We start from the raw sequence: 13,272 nt of genomic DNA, 5'->3' as shown, positions 1-13,272 counted from the left end.
GGTGGCTGGTGCCAGCGGGCGTAGTTCAGAAGCCCCTTTTTTAAACCTTCCTAGATGCCTTGTGTGAATAGGGAGAGCAGGTCGATATCTCTGTCAGATGTCATTTCTGAACCTGATAAGCTTCATATAGGAGAATGCGAGGTGTTAACTAAGTAAAAAACCGGAAATAGAGAACCTTATTATAGCTTTTCTATGTCTGCCAAGAGAAACATTTCTCTTCTGCAAGTGAAAGAAGGGCACTGGAGGAAAACGAGTGGAAAATAGCTGCAGAGTTCTTGAGTACTTGATGCTGGGTGCATATACTAATGGCTCTAACCATTCTTCTTGTGCAGATCATATATTTGAAAAAGTAAATCCTGAGATGGAAAAGCTGGGATATGAGTGCAAGTGCCTTGGAGGAGGGAAAATTGATCATAATAGCAAAGACAAGAAACTTAGGGTATTTGGGCTCTCAACAGTAAGTGCATCTCTTGTATTCCTTCAAATCTTTTTGTCTTTGCTGTTCTGGGGTTTTTGGTTCATAGTTTTGTGGCTTTTGGCAATTTGAATTGCAGTGTAAACATAACTGGAAAACTTGCCTGGCTCACTTGTGAGATAAACTATAAAAACCCGCTAGTTTTAAGGGCAGGAGACCAAAGCAAAAACAATAGATAACTTGATGCTGAGTAATACCAACATTAATTTATAATACAGACTAAAAATAGAAATTAGCTTCTCTTGACTCAGAATCTTTTAGTCATAGTGCTAGAGCAGGAAGAGCCCATTTGTAACCACTGCGTCTTGATCCAGCTATTATGCAACTTTTATTTGCCAATGAGAATGTTGATTGGCAGTGACCAGCTAAATTGTGAATGTTGTTCTGTGTATGTGTTGGGTGAGAAGAGTATGCCCAGTTTAAGTGTGGTCAGTTTTAGTAGGTGAAGATGTAGTTTCACATAAATGCATTTTGTGGGAATAAAAGTAACTTCCAAGAATGTGGAAGCTAGATCATTTTTGCTACCTGTTCTGTGTAAGCTCAGTTTATGAAAAGACTCCGTAAGTGGTAATGATTTCTTGAATTTAGGGAACATGCTATAGCCTGTTTCTGGTGTTGCTCTGGGATGAGGCATAGCTGTTTCTGCAGTAATACTGTAAGTAAAGATTCTACCCAAGAAGAAAATAGTTCTATTAAGTTAATTGTTAATAGAAAGTGATGGTTATTTCAAATCTGTTCACCTCAGGTGAGCAGTGGAGGCTGAATGAAATGTGTTAAGTGTTTTTAAATCCTAGTGCTGCTTTTGTTCGAAGATGACTCTTGCCACCTGGAATCATAAGGAAAAAAAAACCAAACCAATTCTAGATTTGTGTGGGGTGAGAAAGCAGCATATAATGCTTATTCTGCTAAATTCTTGTGATTGTAGGCCTTCATGTGAACTGCTTTTTTTGATGAGACTTGACACTTGTATTACTCAACTGCCAATTTAGTGTCAAAGGCAGTAGTCAACTCCTGCTCTTGTAAGGTGATGTCTGTGGAAAATACGGTGCTTCTCTGCTTTTGGTACCTTGACACTTAGAGCTAAGCACCATGTAAAAGCAGGGGTTTATTACCATGATGGCTTCTGTCAGGCAGAGACCTGGAGGTTAAGAAGACCTGAGTAGCAGGGCAGAAGTTAGTATATTAATTACATTGATTTAGTGCTTCTCTGTACTTGGAGATTTGTTGTCAGACTCTAAACCAGAACTGTCCTGGTGTTTTATGAAAACCAGGGGAATAGTCATTTTCTTCTGAAGCTGATGCTGTGCTATTATTTCCAAAACTGGATAAGGAGTTTAAAGTGATTACCAAGGCAATCTGTAATCTGTAGAATCACAGAATGGTTTGGGTTGGAAAGGACCTTAAAGATCATCTAGTTCCAACCCCTTACATGGGCAGAGACATCTCCTGCTAGACCAGGTTGCTCTAGGCCCTGTTCAACCTGGTCTTGATCACTGCCAGGGATAGGGCAGCCACAACTTCCTTGGGCAGCCTGTGCCAGTGCCTCACCACCCTCACAGTAAAGAATTTCTTCCTTAGATCTAACCTAAATCTCCCCTATTTAAGTTTAACCCGTTACCCCTTGTCCTATCACTACAGTCCCTGATGAAGGGTAACAGTCCCTGTTGAAGAGTCCATTGCTTTACAACTGACAGGATAAACCTGCAATATTTCTGACATAAGTATATTATCTGGTCTTTTTGAAAAGTTTGCATTTTATAAGGCATCAATAATTTCAACCCGTAAAGTTTAAATGCTGGTTACTTAAGCTGTTCCTCTTGGGGTGGAGTCAGTGATGAGTAAGAGTACATGTTTTGTTTAATGCCACCTTGAGCTCTTTTTTCAGTCTTCCAAGTTAAGTTTCTCATGAAATATTACTGGAAAAAGAAGATGACCTGTAAATCACAGGGTTTTGTCAGTAGGCTGTGCTGTTGTGCAGTGAAGGCTTTTTGACAGCTAAAGCCTTACTTCTTGTTCTAAAATAAATCAAGGTGACTCCAGTCATATAAGACAATAATGGAAAGGCACTTTCTACCACAACTGTCTTAAATTTCAGTGAAAGAGTAACAATGTGATCAGTGATTTAAAAGAAGGTTAAAAATCACATGGGTCATCTGACCTTGCCTTAGTTTGGTGTTGCAGTGGGTAAAGAGCACAGATACTTAAAGTGATGGCATTACCATCTAAAGCAAGATTCCAAATAAATAAAACATTTAGACTGATTTCTTTAGTGGCTAGAATATTACTCAGATGTTTACATATGTGGTGGCTTATTCCCTTTTCTTTCAGCTGAGCAAAATCGGATATTTGTATGCTTATTCATTAGAGTGGGTCAATGCAATCTCTGTGGCTTAAAAGGACATCCAGTAAATATGGTGGCTGAAGGTGTGGGAACATTTTAGAACAAGTTTTCTGCTGGAGAAACTATGATGTGAAAAATATGCCCGACCCCCATCTCACTTATTTTTTACATCTCTGGTTGGGAGGAAATTGGAGAGGACAAGAGTTAAATAAAACACAATATGGCAAGAATAACTTTTAGAACCTATATTTGATTTGTATGTGAACTACTTGAAGTATCAAGTCATAATTGGATCATTTGTGTCAATGAGAACTGAATGTTTCTGTGAACTTACTTTCTGTACATGTCTAATAAGCATTTGTTCTTGCAGGGCTATGGAAAAGCAGATCATTCAGTGACTGTGGAGATACTGAAAAAAGCGTATCCAGATTATGAAATTACATGGTCAGATGACAAGAAATAAATTGGCTATTTATGAACAGAACAAAAACTGGTAACTCTATGAGCTGTACTTTAATAAATAAAATCAAATGTCTTCTATGTGTGTTACCATAAATCTGGAGTAGCTGGAGTGTGCTGTGATTTGTAATAAGGTTAGTAATCCCTGGATATATCTTATTTTTCAGATCATTCCTTTGTGCAGAATCTGCAGTTCTAAGCCTTTTTCCTCTCCTTTTGACATGCCATCTAATTAAACACTCCCACAGCATCTTACCTCCAGTTTGTTTTCATCCAGTGCTGTCTAACTGATATATTGTAGGATACATCAGGATTTTGCCATCCACTTACACACCACCGGACCAAACCTGTTCTACTTTTTTTGACCACAGTGTTTGCAGTTTCCTTTATTTTCTATTGCTCTTTGAGCTTTTCAGATTCCTTTTTCCACATTTACGAAAATCAGGGGAGGAAGGAGGGGGGAGGGTTGACTATTACAGTTCTTCATCAATGATCTAAAGCTTTGATTTACTCCATGGTTTTGAAAATTCAGTATTTGTGTTCCACACAAGTAATGATGGAGATCTTTTGTGTTCATGTGAGATCCTCACCTAGAGCAGACTGATGGCAATGTCAAATTCTGATAATGCTGATTCCTCTGTACTTTTATTCCCTGTGAGTAGGATACCTTTTTTTATTACTATTTTTCTGGAAATAATTATCTTATAGTTAATTACCTTCCTGCGAGAACCAGTACACCTAGGCAATGTCTGAATTAACTTACTGCATGTGTCATGGCAGGACTTTGCTCTTCATATGTTGTGAAGGTACTTGCTACAATTTTCACTTTTCTTGTTTTCTGCCAGTCTTCTTTTAATGCTGTTGAAGATTTCAAGGGAATATGCTTTGTTCTTATGCTTACATTGTTGACGTGCAGTCTTTAAGAGGTATTTCATCTAAATCCCAGTTCTTCCCTTTGTTGTTTCCTACTGCACTTATCTACCAGTATCTGATGGTATAGAGTGACTTTTCAATTTGCATGTGACTCTTAAAGTACAAACTGTGAAATCTGAGAGGCTTTAGTCAAGTTTCTGTCACAAAAAAAAAAAAAAGTCCTGCTGTTATTGGCTTAATACTGTAATAATCCATTGTATCTCACCCTTGTGTCTGATTTGATCAGTTGGGCAGAGCAAAAATTCTTGTACTTGTCCTCAAACCTTTCAGTCCATTCCTCATTAGAAGAGTTCCAGGTATCTCCATCTCAATCACCTGGGAGCAGGATCTCTTGAACCTGGTGCTACAGGTGTTGTGGTTGGCACCTGCTTTCCCCCACAAACAGCCTGGACTTTTCCCTCCAGCACCCTTGTGCACTTTTGCATCTGCTGTTTGTGCTTCTCTCTATGCTCTTGTATAGTAAATAATCTTCTGGCTGCAACACTTCAAATGCCATGATAACATTGATCACAGCTTTGTTTTTTCTGCACAGGATTTTGATTTCAGAATGTGATTAAATGCCTATGTATCTAGTAACCAAGAATAGCATATGAGTCAATAATTTGCAAATTAGGCACTTCCCACTTTGATTTTCCTCACGGGTTTTTTCCCCTAAGCTTTAGTGAAATAACTGTAACTGCCAGTATGCAAAACTGATCTTTTTAATAGCCTCATTTCCCAAAACTAGCAAATAATCTTCAAAGGGAAGTCATCGGTTAAGGATAGCGCCTGTTAAAACAAACAAGCTTTTTAGTTTAGTTTCCTGAGATGCTTTATGACTGATTTTAATGTTTCTCTCCGCAACAGTTACAGGAAGGACATAATTTAGACCGGATTTCTTACTGTGATGGCTCTTTCAAAGAGTGAGGGGGTGGGGTAAGGGGAGAAAAGGAGTGATGATTTGCCATGAGCTAATAAATTATCAGCTGACCTCCACCTTTGTTTCTTCATACAAGAAATTGGGCCTGTTGTTTTCTAATGCAGTGTAATTTGGGGAAAGACTAATTTCCCTAGCTATTAAGTAATATGTACAAGTACTACAAGTGAGTGAAAGATTTTTATTCCAGATCATGAAGAGAAGCAGGAAACTGGTCACTAGGGTGGTGATGATTTGGCAGGTTGAGAAAGCCTTAATGTAGATTTAGGAAACTAGTGTTGTTTGTTCTGTTGGTGTTCCAACATCAACTAGCCTACGAAACTTAAGTGTTGAATACTGCTTCCTCTCAGCATGTATGTGCTGAATTTTAAGACTAGAATAGAACTCATCTGGAATTGTGGAAATCCCAGTGCTAATTTTTCTGATTTCATCTGATAAAAATCCCCCATCCTCTGTTAATTCTCATCTGTAATTTTCAAATGGGAACTTTATACTGTGTGGGGTTCCCTGTTTTGCAGGTGTGCAGTCACTGTGAGATTGTGGCTCTTCATTTGAAAGTCTTAAAAAATCTAATTCTGTATTTGTACAAAAAGAGAGCTACTTTTGAGCAATCGAAGAATAAGATGAAGCTAGTAAAGGAGTTGTATATTAAACCCAAGACAGCAAGTTTTATTGAGGAGTATTTTCAAGAGGAAACACAGGAGATTTTAAGTGCCTTCGTTTACTCATCAAAAAATACACAAGATTCTTGTTCTTAACCGTATTTGTTGTCATAGTGGGCAACATTTCTTGCTGCAGGTACTGTTCTCTGAAACAGCACTAGACCTGGCAGGTGCAGAAAAAACTATTCAGTCACTGGCTAAGCCATTAATTGTCTTACACCTGAGGTCCGAAAAAATGGCAGGTGCTAGTCGCTTTGTTTCCAACTGTTTCCAGTTTTGACAAAAAAGAACTGTTAACAGTACTGTATTGACCTGACAGAACTAAAACTCCTTTTTTTTCCTCAATCCGTACTCAGCAGTTATCTATCATTGGTAAGTTTCAGAGTTAATGCAGAAAAATTCCAAAGCGCAATCACATCCGTGGCACAACTGACTTTTTTCCCTTTTCTCCTATAAAAAAGCAACCTCAGCAGTTTCCAAAGCATCCCTTTAAAATGGTCTACTTATAATTGGTTTTGAAACAACAGTAAAGTCTCTTCTGTAGAGTACAGGAAATCCTCTGTGACTCTACCTTAATAGAAACATGGACAAAATAGGAATCTTGCAGTAGACTTTCAGAGTCTTCAGTGACAGGAACTTTATGCAATAATTAAAGCTATTTAGGTAACTGCTGTACTAAGTTTCTTTCCACCCTGTCAGACTGTTGTCCGTTCTCCCCTACACTGAGTATCCTTAGATCTAGTCCACTGCAGTGGTTGACTGTCTCTGAGTTTGTATTTATGCAAGGGCACTCAATAAGGCAGTGCATCATGATAAGCAGTAGCTTTGATGTACATGTTAAAAGTTGTGTAATAGCTTGTCCAGTTTTGGTTAAGACAAAACATGCAATGGATTTTTTTTGTGTGAATTGTTGGTGACACCAAGTGCTCAGGATCAGGTTTTATAGTTCTTTGGGGTTTTTCAGTTTTGGTGAGAGAATTTCTTAAGCAACGTTAGTGTCTTTAGCCTAGGACACGGGAATGACTTGTATCCAGGCTTCTCTGAACACTTGCTGCCCTGTCAAACAGCTGGAAAGAAGAGGAACTGTTAGTGTTTAGTAGTGCCCCCCACCCCCAAGTCTTGAAAATGGGTCATAGTGTATGGGCAGTTAATTTCCAGCTATCACCTAGTGCTTGGTTCTGTCATCCTTCAGTTTCCTGGACTGCATTTGTGGGTTTGTTGGTTGTTGAAAGGAACTTCTCTTTTACAGAATCTTCTTTCAATTCAGTTTCTAAACCAGAAATGTTTTATTTATTTCTGAAAACAATCTTTTTCCAGTTATTTGCTGAAATTTTCTTAGAGTGGCATGTCAAAATCTGAACGTGAAAATTCAGACCACAGTAGTAAATGTTCTCTGGTACAGTTTTTCAAAGGCTTGAATAAAAGTCAATGTGTGTGTTACATACGGAAACACTACAAAGATTTGTGAGATTGCTAGCAGAATAGAAGGCAAGTGATAAATACAGTCACATCCCCCTCTGGTGGCAAAGCAGCAGAGCACGCAGGCATGCAGTCCAGTCTGAAATCTTGATGCTGCAGTTAAACCGCATGAGTTGGCAGCCTCACTGCCGGGAGCTGCTTCTCCCACTACACGAGGATGATAAACGATCTCGTTGAGGCTGCACTCAGCAGCCACTCTTGTGACTTCCAGTTGTGGCACTGCCAAAACATCCGAGTCAGGGACGGGACAGTGACTTGCTTCATTTTAAAATACACATAAATGATAATTAATTGGCATAAACAGACGTGGGTCTACGCAAAATTAGACTCGGAAGAATCCTTCACTTCTAGTCAGACATCAGAAGTTTTCAAACATCTCAATAACGAGCATCCTTAATCTGTCAAACCAGAATACCTCAACAGAGGAAAAAGCAGAGACATGAGGAATAGAACATTTTGTCTTTAATATATTTTTGAAGGACCAGTGGTTGAATTTTAACTGGAATCTTTAAAAGCCATTTCCACAATACACCGCTGCAGTCCTTTATCTGTTGTTTTAACTATGCTGGTCCTAAACACATTTCTCTCTTCAATTAAGTTCTCGAAGAGGGGAATACCACCACCAACCCCAAAATAATGTACTTTGCTTGCCAAATACACACGGCCATTTTTATCCAAGAGCTGAGCTAGTGTGTCATGCAAAGCATCGTAGTAGTCAGGATTATAGATAGTCTCAGATGTGAGTATTATATCATACTTTGAAAAGGGTTTGTTGCTGCTTAACAGGAGCCGGCTGACTTCAGACCACTCTCCTGAAAAAAATCTGCATCTTGTGAGCATGTTGGGTGGGTGCTCTGCTTTCTTGGGCCTCTTTGAAGGAGGCTGGCTAGTTTTAGTGTCACCTCCACTGCCTGTCCTTACGCAGTTAGCCACTGCATTAGGCAAAGTTATTTCGTCAATCACTGTGCTGTTATAGTCCTGAAAATGGACTTTTTTAGCTTTACCCCTTAAAGCGACTATTCCCAGCAGACCAGCCCCACAGCCAAGATCCAATACAGTCTTGTTGGTGAATTGTATTTCAGCCTCGGAAAAGTAGTCTATGAGATCAAAGGTGCATTCCCAAATTTTCAGTCCTCCCTCATAGACTCCTGGGATCAGATCAGAATGAGAAGAAACACTTTTAGACACAATGCCTTCTTTGTCAGCATCACCCAAGCATGTCATTTCCACTATAGACATGTTTCTGTAATACAGGCCTGATACTGTTTTCATGACTTTATTTTCCAATACTTTGTTGAGATCTTCAGGTATGTCATGCTCCTTGGCAGCTTTAAAGCACAAATTTTTCTGTGATGGTTTCTCATCTTGGAAATTATTTGTACCCAGCCTCGGGCTGGAGTCACCAACAGTGTCAGCAGCTTGCCTACTTTTTTCTGTGGATTCCTGCTTGTGTTTTGGAGAGTGCAGCTGTACGTCCGTTTTATCGTGAGTGTCTGCTTCATTGTTGTCATATTCATCAATAGAAAAATTAAATTGAAAAGCCATTTTCAGGAATAGCAGTAACAAAAATAGCAGTCAGCTTAATTTATTACAGCCAGAAACAGTAATCCCAGAGCAATACTGATATAAAAAGCGTTGTTTTTCTCCATTTTTTTCTGTAGAGGATGTATTTATGAACTTACTGCTATGGGGAAAAGTGCTTTGCAGGTAGAATCTCAGATGTTTTGCCAATGAATCGGGTGAGAATTACTTCTGGAAATGAATATTTTTACATATCATTAAATTGCCAAGTACTAGCACAAACAAACTGTCTAACTGTAGCACTTTAATTTGCATTAAAAAAACCCCAAACAAAACAACACAACCCCCCCAAATAAACCCCACCTTCTAAACATTTAAATGTATAAAAAGTTACCAGTGACCTCATCTCTGACGTAATGCAGGTATAGGCACAGGTTGTTAAGGCCCAACTTCCGTTCCCTGCACTCCGGCTGAAGCATGCAGGTCGGATAGGAGGATCCGGCCCCAGTTTACCCACTCTGTGCCCCCCGCGATGCTGCTGTCTCCCGTTCCCGTACCGACCCCTGGCCGCGCTCCCCTCCGCTTACCCTCACGTGGCTCGGCTTCCGCGTAGGCTGAGCGCATGCGCGCCCGCGGTGAAAAGGGGGCGGGGCGGGCGTGGAGGATGCTGGGATAGCGGAAGTAGTTTTTTTCCCGCCGCCGCCCGGCTCTGAGGCGGGTGTAGTTGGCGCTATGTCTCAAACAGATCTGGAGTTGTTTCTGCAAGAGCTGGGAGGCTGGGACTGGGACCTCTGCCGCAGGGAGCTGCCCGCCGTCCTGCCCCGGCTCCTTATATCCTTCTCGGGAGGGCGGTTCGGCTGCTGGGTGCTTGCGGGGAGCCACCCCGAAATGGTGTGTGTGGGGGGGTGAGGGTGTTCGTCCTGCAGCTTTGCGCAGTTTAAGCAAATAAATCCCTGTGCGGGAAAGTGCTGCAACCTTTGTAAGGGGCTAGCACAGGACAGAAAACTTGTGTGTCGGCTTTTTCGCTGGAAACGAGTACAGCCGATCACTGAAATAAAAGATACAGGGTAGAAAATAGCATGTGGTTATTCAGTAATGTGTGTAATTCCCCCTCACCCTCAAACTTCAAGACTTGTTTGCCAGTGCACTTGAAATACTTGTGCTGATCGTGCGGGTACTGAGGTCTATCTACCTGTATTGGTTGTGGAGTATCCCCACCAATTTCGTACGGTGGATGAAATGTACATGGAACAGTGTGAGAGAAGTCACTGTGTCTTCTGCAGAAGCTTTAAACAACCTTTCTGGCAGAGAGATTTTGAGTTTCTTTAACATTTTCTTACTCTGTGTATCAAGAGTCTGAAGACTGGAATGAGCATATTCGTAAGTAGTGACCAAGAAGTGCCTCTTCTTCCTGTAGATCATTGTATTGCGGTTGTCTTATAAAGTTTGCACTACTTAAAAATGCTTATGCTATAACTAGTGACATTCGTGATCTTCAGCAGTCTTGCTGGATCTTGCATGTTATGTGAATTGCATGTTGAATAAGCTTTATAAAAGCCCATAAAGAACCTATGCATGTAAGGCTGCTTTTTCATTCCCACAACTTCTGATTTTTAGATCTTTGAAATAAGGGTGCTTTTTATCTTGTATTTCACTGTCTTTTTGGTCATTATCTTACAAGCAGCAAAACTCCTGTAATACCTGATAGTGATAAGAAAATGAGGCTGATATTGTATTAATGCTAACTAACATGTTAAATATGCAGCTGTCTGCAGTTTGGAATATGGGAAATTTTAATTCCATGGACAAACAATTGTGCCCAGCCTTCAACTAAGTGTAGTCAAGTGTGATGCTATTATTGATGTGTTTATGCACGTTGGAGCTATTATTTCTCAGATAATGCATTTGTGGCAAATGTGTTGCCTCTCTTTGGGGCTGTTCAGCCTGGAGAAGAGAAGGCTGTGTGGGGACCTCATTATAGTCTTCCAGTATCTGAAGGGGGCCTATAAGGATGCTGGGGAGGGACTCTTCATTAGGGACTGTAGTGGTAGGATGGGGGGTATTGGCTTTAAACTTAAACAGGGGAAGTTTAGATTAGGTATACAGAAGAAATTCTTTACAGTGAGGGTGGTGAGGCACTGGAATGGGTTACCCAAGGAAGTTATGAATGCTCTGATCCTGGCAGTGTTCAAGGCCAGGTGGGACAGACCCTTGGGTGACCTAGTGTGAGGTGTCCCTGCCCATGGCAGGGGGGTTGGAACTAGATGATCTTCAGGTCCTTTCTAACCCAAACCGTTCTGTGATTCTATGATTCTGTAATGCTTAAATATTTTGCTTTGCAGGTGTTTTGAGGATCCTGACTGAAATGTTTTTGCCCCATATCAGCCTTGCTGATTTGGAACAAACTTTTTTCTCAAAAGTATTACCTAAGGTATGACAGTTGCAACTAAATGTGGAATTTTTGGTCAGTCCAGAGCTAAAACCTGCATAGAATGCAGTGATTCTTTTTTGAGGTTACACAATATAACTTGGAATTAAAATTTTACACTTTGAAAGTTCCAACAATTTTTGTTGGATTGTGTTGTGGTTTAAACCACAACGGATTGTTTCTGTGATTGTTGCCACTCTTTACAGTGGGGAGAAGGTTGAACATGCAGTGTTCTACTTTCTAGATTCAGTAATTGAATTGTTCTTTTGAGAAGATTTGGCTTTTTATAAAATGAGCTGGAGAATTTTACATGAGGTAGCCTCTTGGGACAAATAAACTGAAGAACCCCACATTTACGTGTCATGAATATATGTGAAATTTGAGAGTAATATAGTGAATACAGTTTTAGACCATACTGGCGTAACATATGCTCTCCTTTTTAGCTGAAGTAAAGCAATGCCAAATTACTGATTTAAATTTCAGACCTCAGCTTGTATCTTTTAAGAAGCCAGTAAAAATAGCCACTTGTTTTCCATTTCACCTATTTTATGTCCTGTAGCAAATTTTGGAGATTACAAGAAAAATGGCTCAGAACAGGCATATTCTGAAAAAGGATTATTGTACCCTACCAGTTTATGTAGTGTCTCACACATGCCTGGAAGCACCTCAGTGTCTTCGTAGTCTCAGCAGAAGCGCTCATCAAACATCCAGGGACCTCAACCAAGGAGAAATTATTGTTGTTTGTAGATTATAGTGTTATTTTTTTATGTTTTCAAAATGTAAGACCTTTTTAAATGATACGGTTTTAACTAAGTAAAAAAAAAAAAATCATCTTTGGTAGGATGAGGTACATACTTCAAGTGAATTAGCTGGGAAGTTTGTCTTTTAACAGCTTTTTAGAAAAAGTAACAGCTCCTGTAGCTGCTGCCTGTAATTTGGGAAAACCATAAGGCAGGTTTTGCTTCTTGATATACAGTGCTTTGTGATTCCAGTGCTAGAAAGTACTATTTTCTCCCATGTATTATGTCAGTAGCCTGTGACTCCATGCCAAGGAAGCAAGTAGATACAAAATGGTATTAGTATTTCCATGTGTATGTTTCTAAATAAAATGTTTAAGTTTGTTTTTGTTTTGACAGACTCTACAGTTATTTGATAATTTGATGTATGAATTATCCAGTGAGGCCAAAGGATTAACCAGCCAGAATACAGAGTTACACAGTACTGTGAGGAATCTTCTACAGGCAAGTCCTGTGAAATAAGTTACCAAAGGAATGTTTACATTATTCTTTGATTTTACCTAAACAGTTAAGAGACTTCTAGTATATTTTTTGTCAGTGTTAAGCAGGCAGCTAAAATGTAACTTGATCATCCTTTGCAGTTGAAGTTCAGTTAACATTTTGTGCATGATTTGATTACATCTAGCATGTGATGCTAACTGTAATTTAAACCCACTAAATCCTAACACTCAAATTCTGCTTAAGTTTCTAATGCAAATGGAATGTGATTCTCCATATTTAAAGAGTGACTCTATCACCTATTTATATAGTCATTTAATCCTGAATTTTAAAATGTTTGGAAATTCAGAACAGTAGTCAGTAGAAGTATGAAGCTTTCAAAGACTATATGGTATTGGAGAAAAGCTCTGGAATTGCTTTTATTATTTTATAGAGCTTCATTCATCCTTAACAAACTAATTTGTGCAAGTATCAGTGAACTTTAAATGCCATAAAACCCTAGGTGCAATTCAGCTAAGGAAAGATGCTTTTCAAATCATTGCAGGAGTGAAAAACATTCATTGTTGTTGTTTATTCTTGCTTTAAGACTCTGGTGCAACTGTTGGAGACTCTGACCAGTTGTGTACGATACGTCTGCAGGCTGCAGGAGTAGAAGTGAACCCGCTCCCTCCCAGCCTCTGTTCTTTATGTAATAAAGAACACATTTACACACTGCAAGGTAGGTCTGTGTTAGAAGGAGAGAAATTCTTACAGTGGTTGGCTTTTAGGAAGCACTTTATAAGATGATCCTATTTTGAAATAATATTGTTGTTTAATATATATT

The 13,272-nt window shown here is 39.5% G+C and overlaps 2 protein-coding genes across 2 annotated transcripts; one reads left to right on the top strand and one right to left on the bottom strand.

Annotated features, from left to right (window-relative positions):
- Window positions 1–332: 332 nt before the first annotated feature.
- PHPT1 (phosphohistidine phosphatase 1) lies at window positions 333–3,279 on the top strand (the record flags this gene model as incomplete). Its single annotated transcript, XM_010022807.1, has 2 exons — window positions 333–457; window positions 3,187–3,279. Coding segments are annotated over 2 exons (218 nt in total), but the record flags the coding sequence as incomplete, so codon positions are not given.
- Window positions 3,280–7,760: 4,481 nt separating this feature from the next.
- METTL18 (methyltransferase like 18) lies at window positions 7,761–8,810 on the bottom strand. Its single transcript, XM_010022806.1, has one exon. The coding sequence runs from the start codon at window positions 8,808–8,810 to the stop codon at window positions 7,761–7,763; it is 1,050 nt and encodes a 349-aa protein (XP_010021108.1).
- Between the last annotated feature and the right edge of the window lie 4,462 nt (window positions 8,811–13,272).

The sequence above is a fragment of the Nestor notabilis genome, unplaced genomic scaffold (assembly GCF_000696875.1).
Source record: "Nestor notabilis isolate BGI_N333 unplaced genomic scaffold, ASM69687v1 scaffold20019, whole genome shotgun sequence".
NCBI lineage: Eukaryota > Metazoa > Chordata > Aves > Psittaciformes > Psittacidae > Nestor > Nestor notabilis.
Note: the sequence above shows the minus strand (reverse complement) of the source record. Positions and strands in the feature narration are given on the sequence as shown.

Excerpts from the sequence above, each read along its gene's own strand:
- METTL18 (XM_010022806.1), bottom strand. The coding sequence starts at position 8,810 with ATGGCTTTTCAATTTAATTTTTCTATTGATGAATATGACAACAATGAA.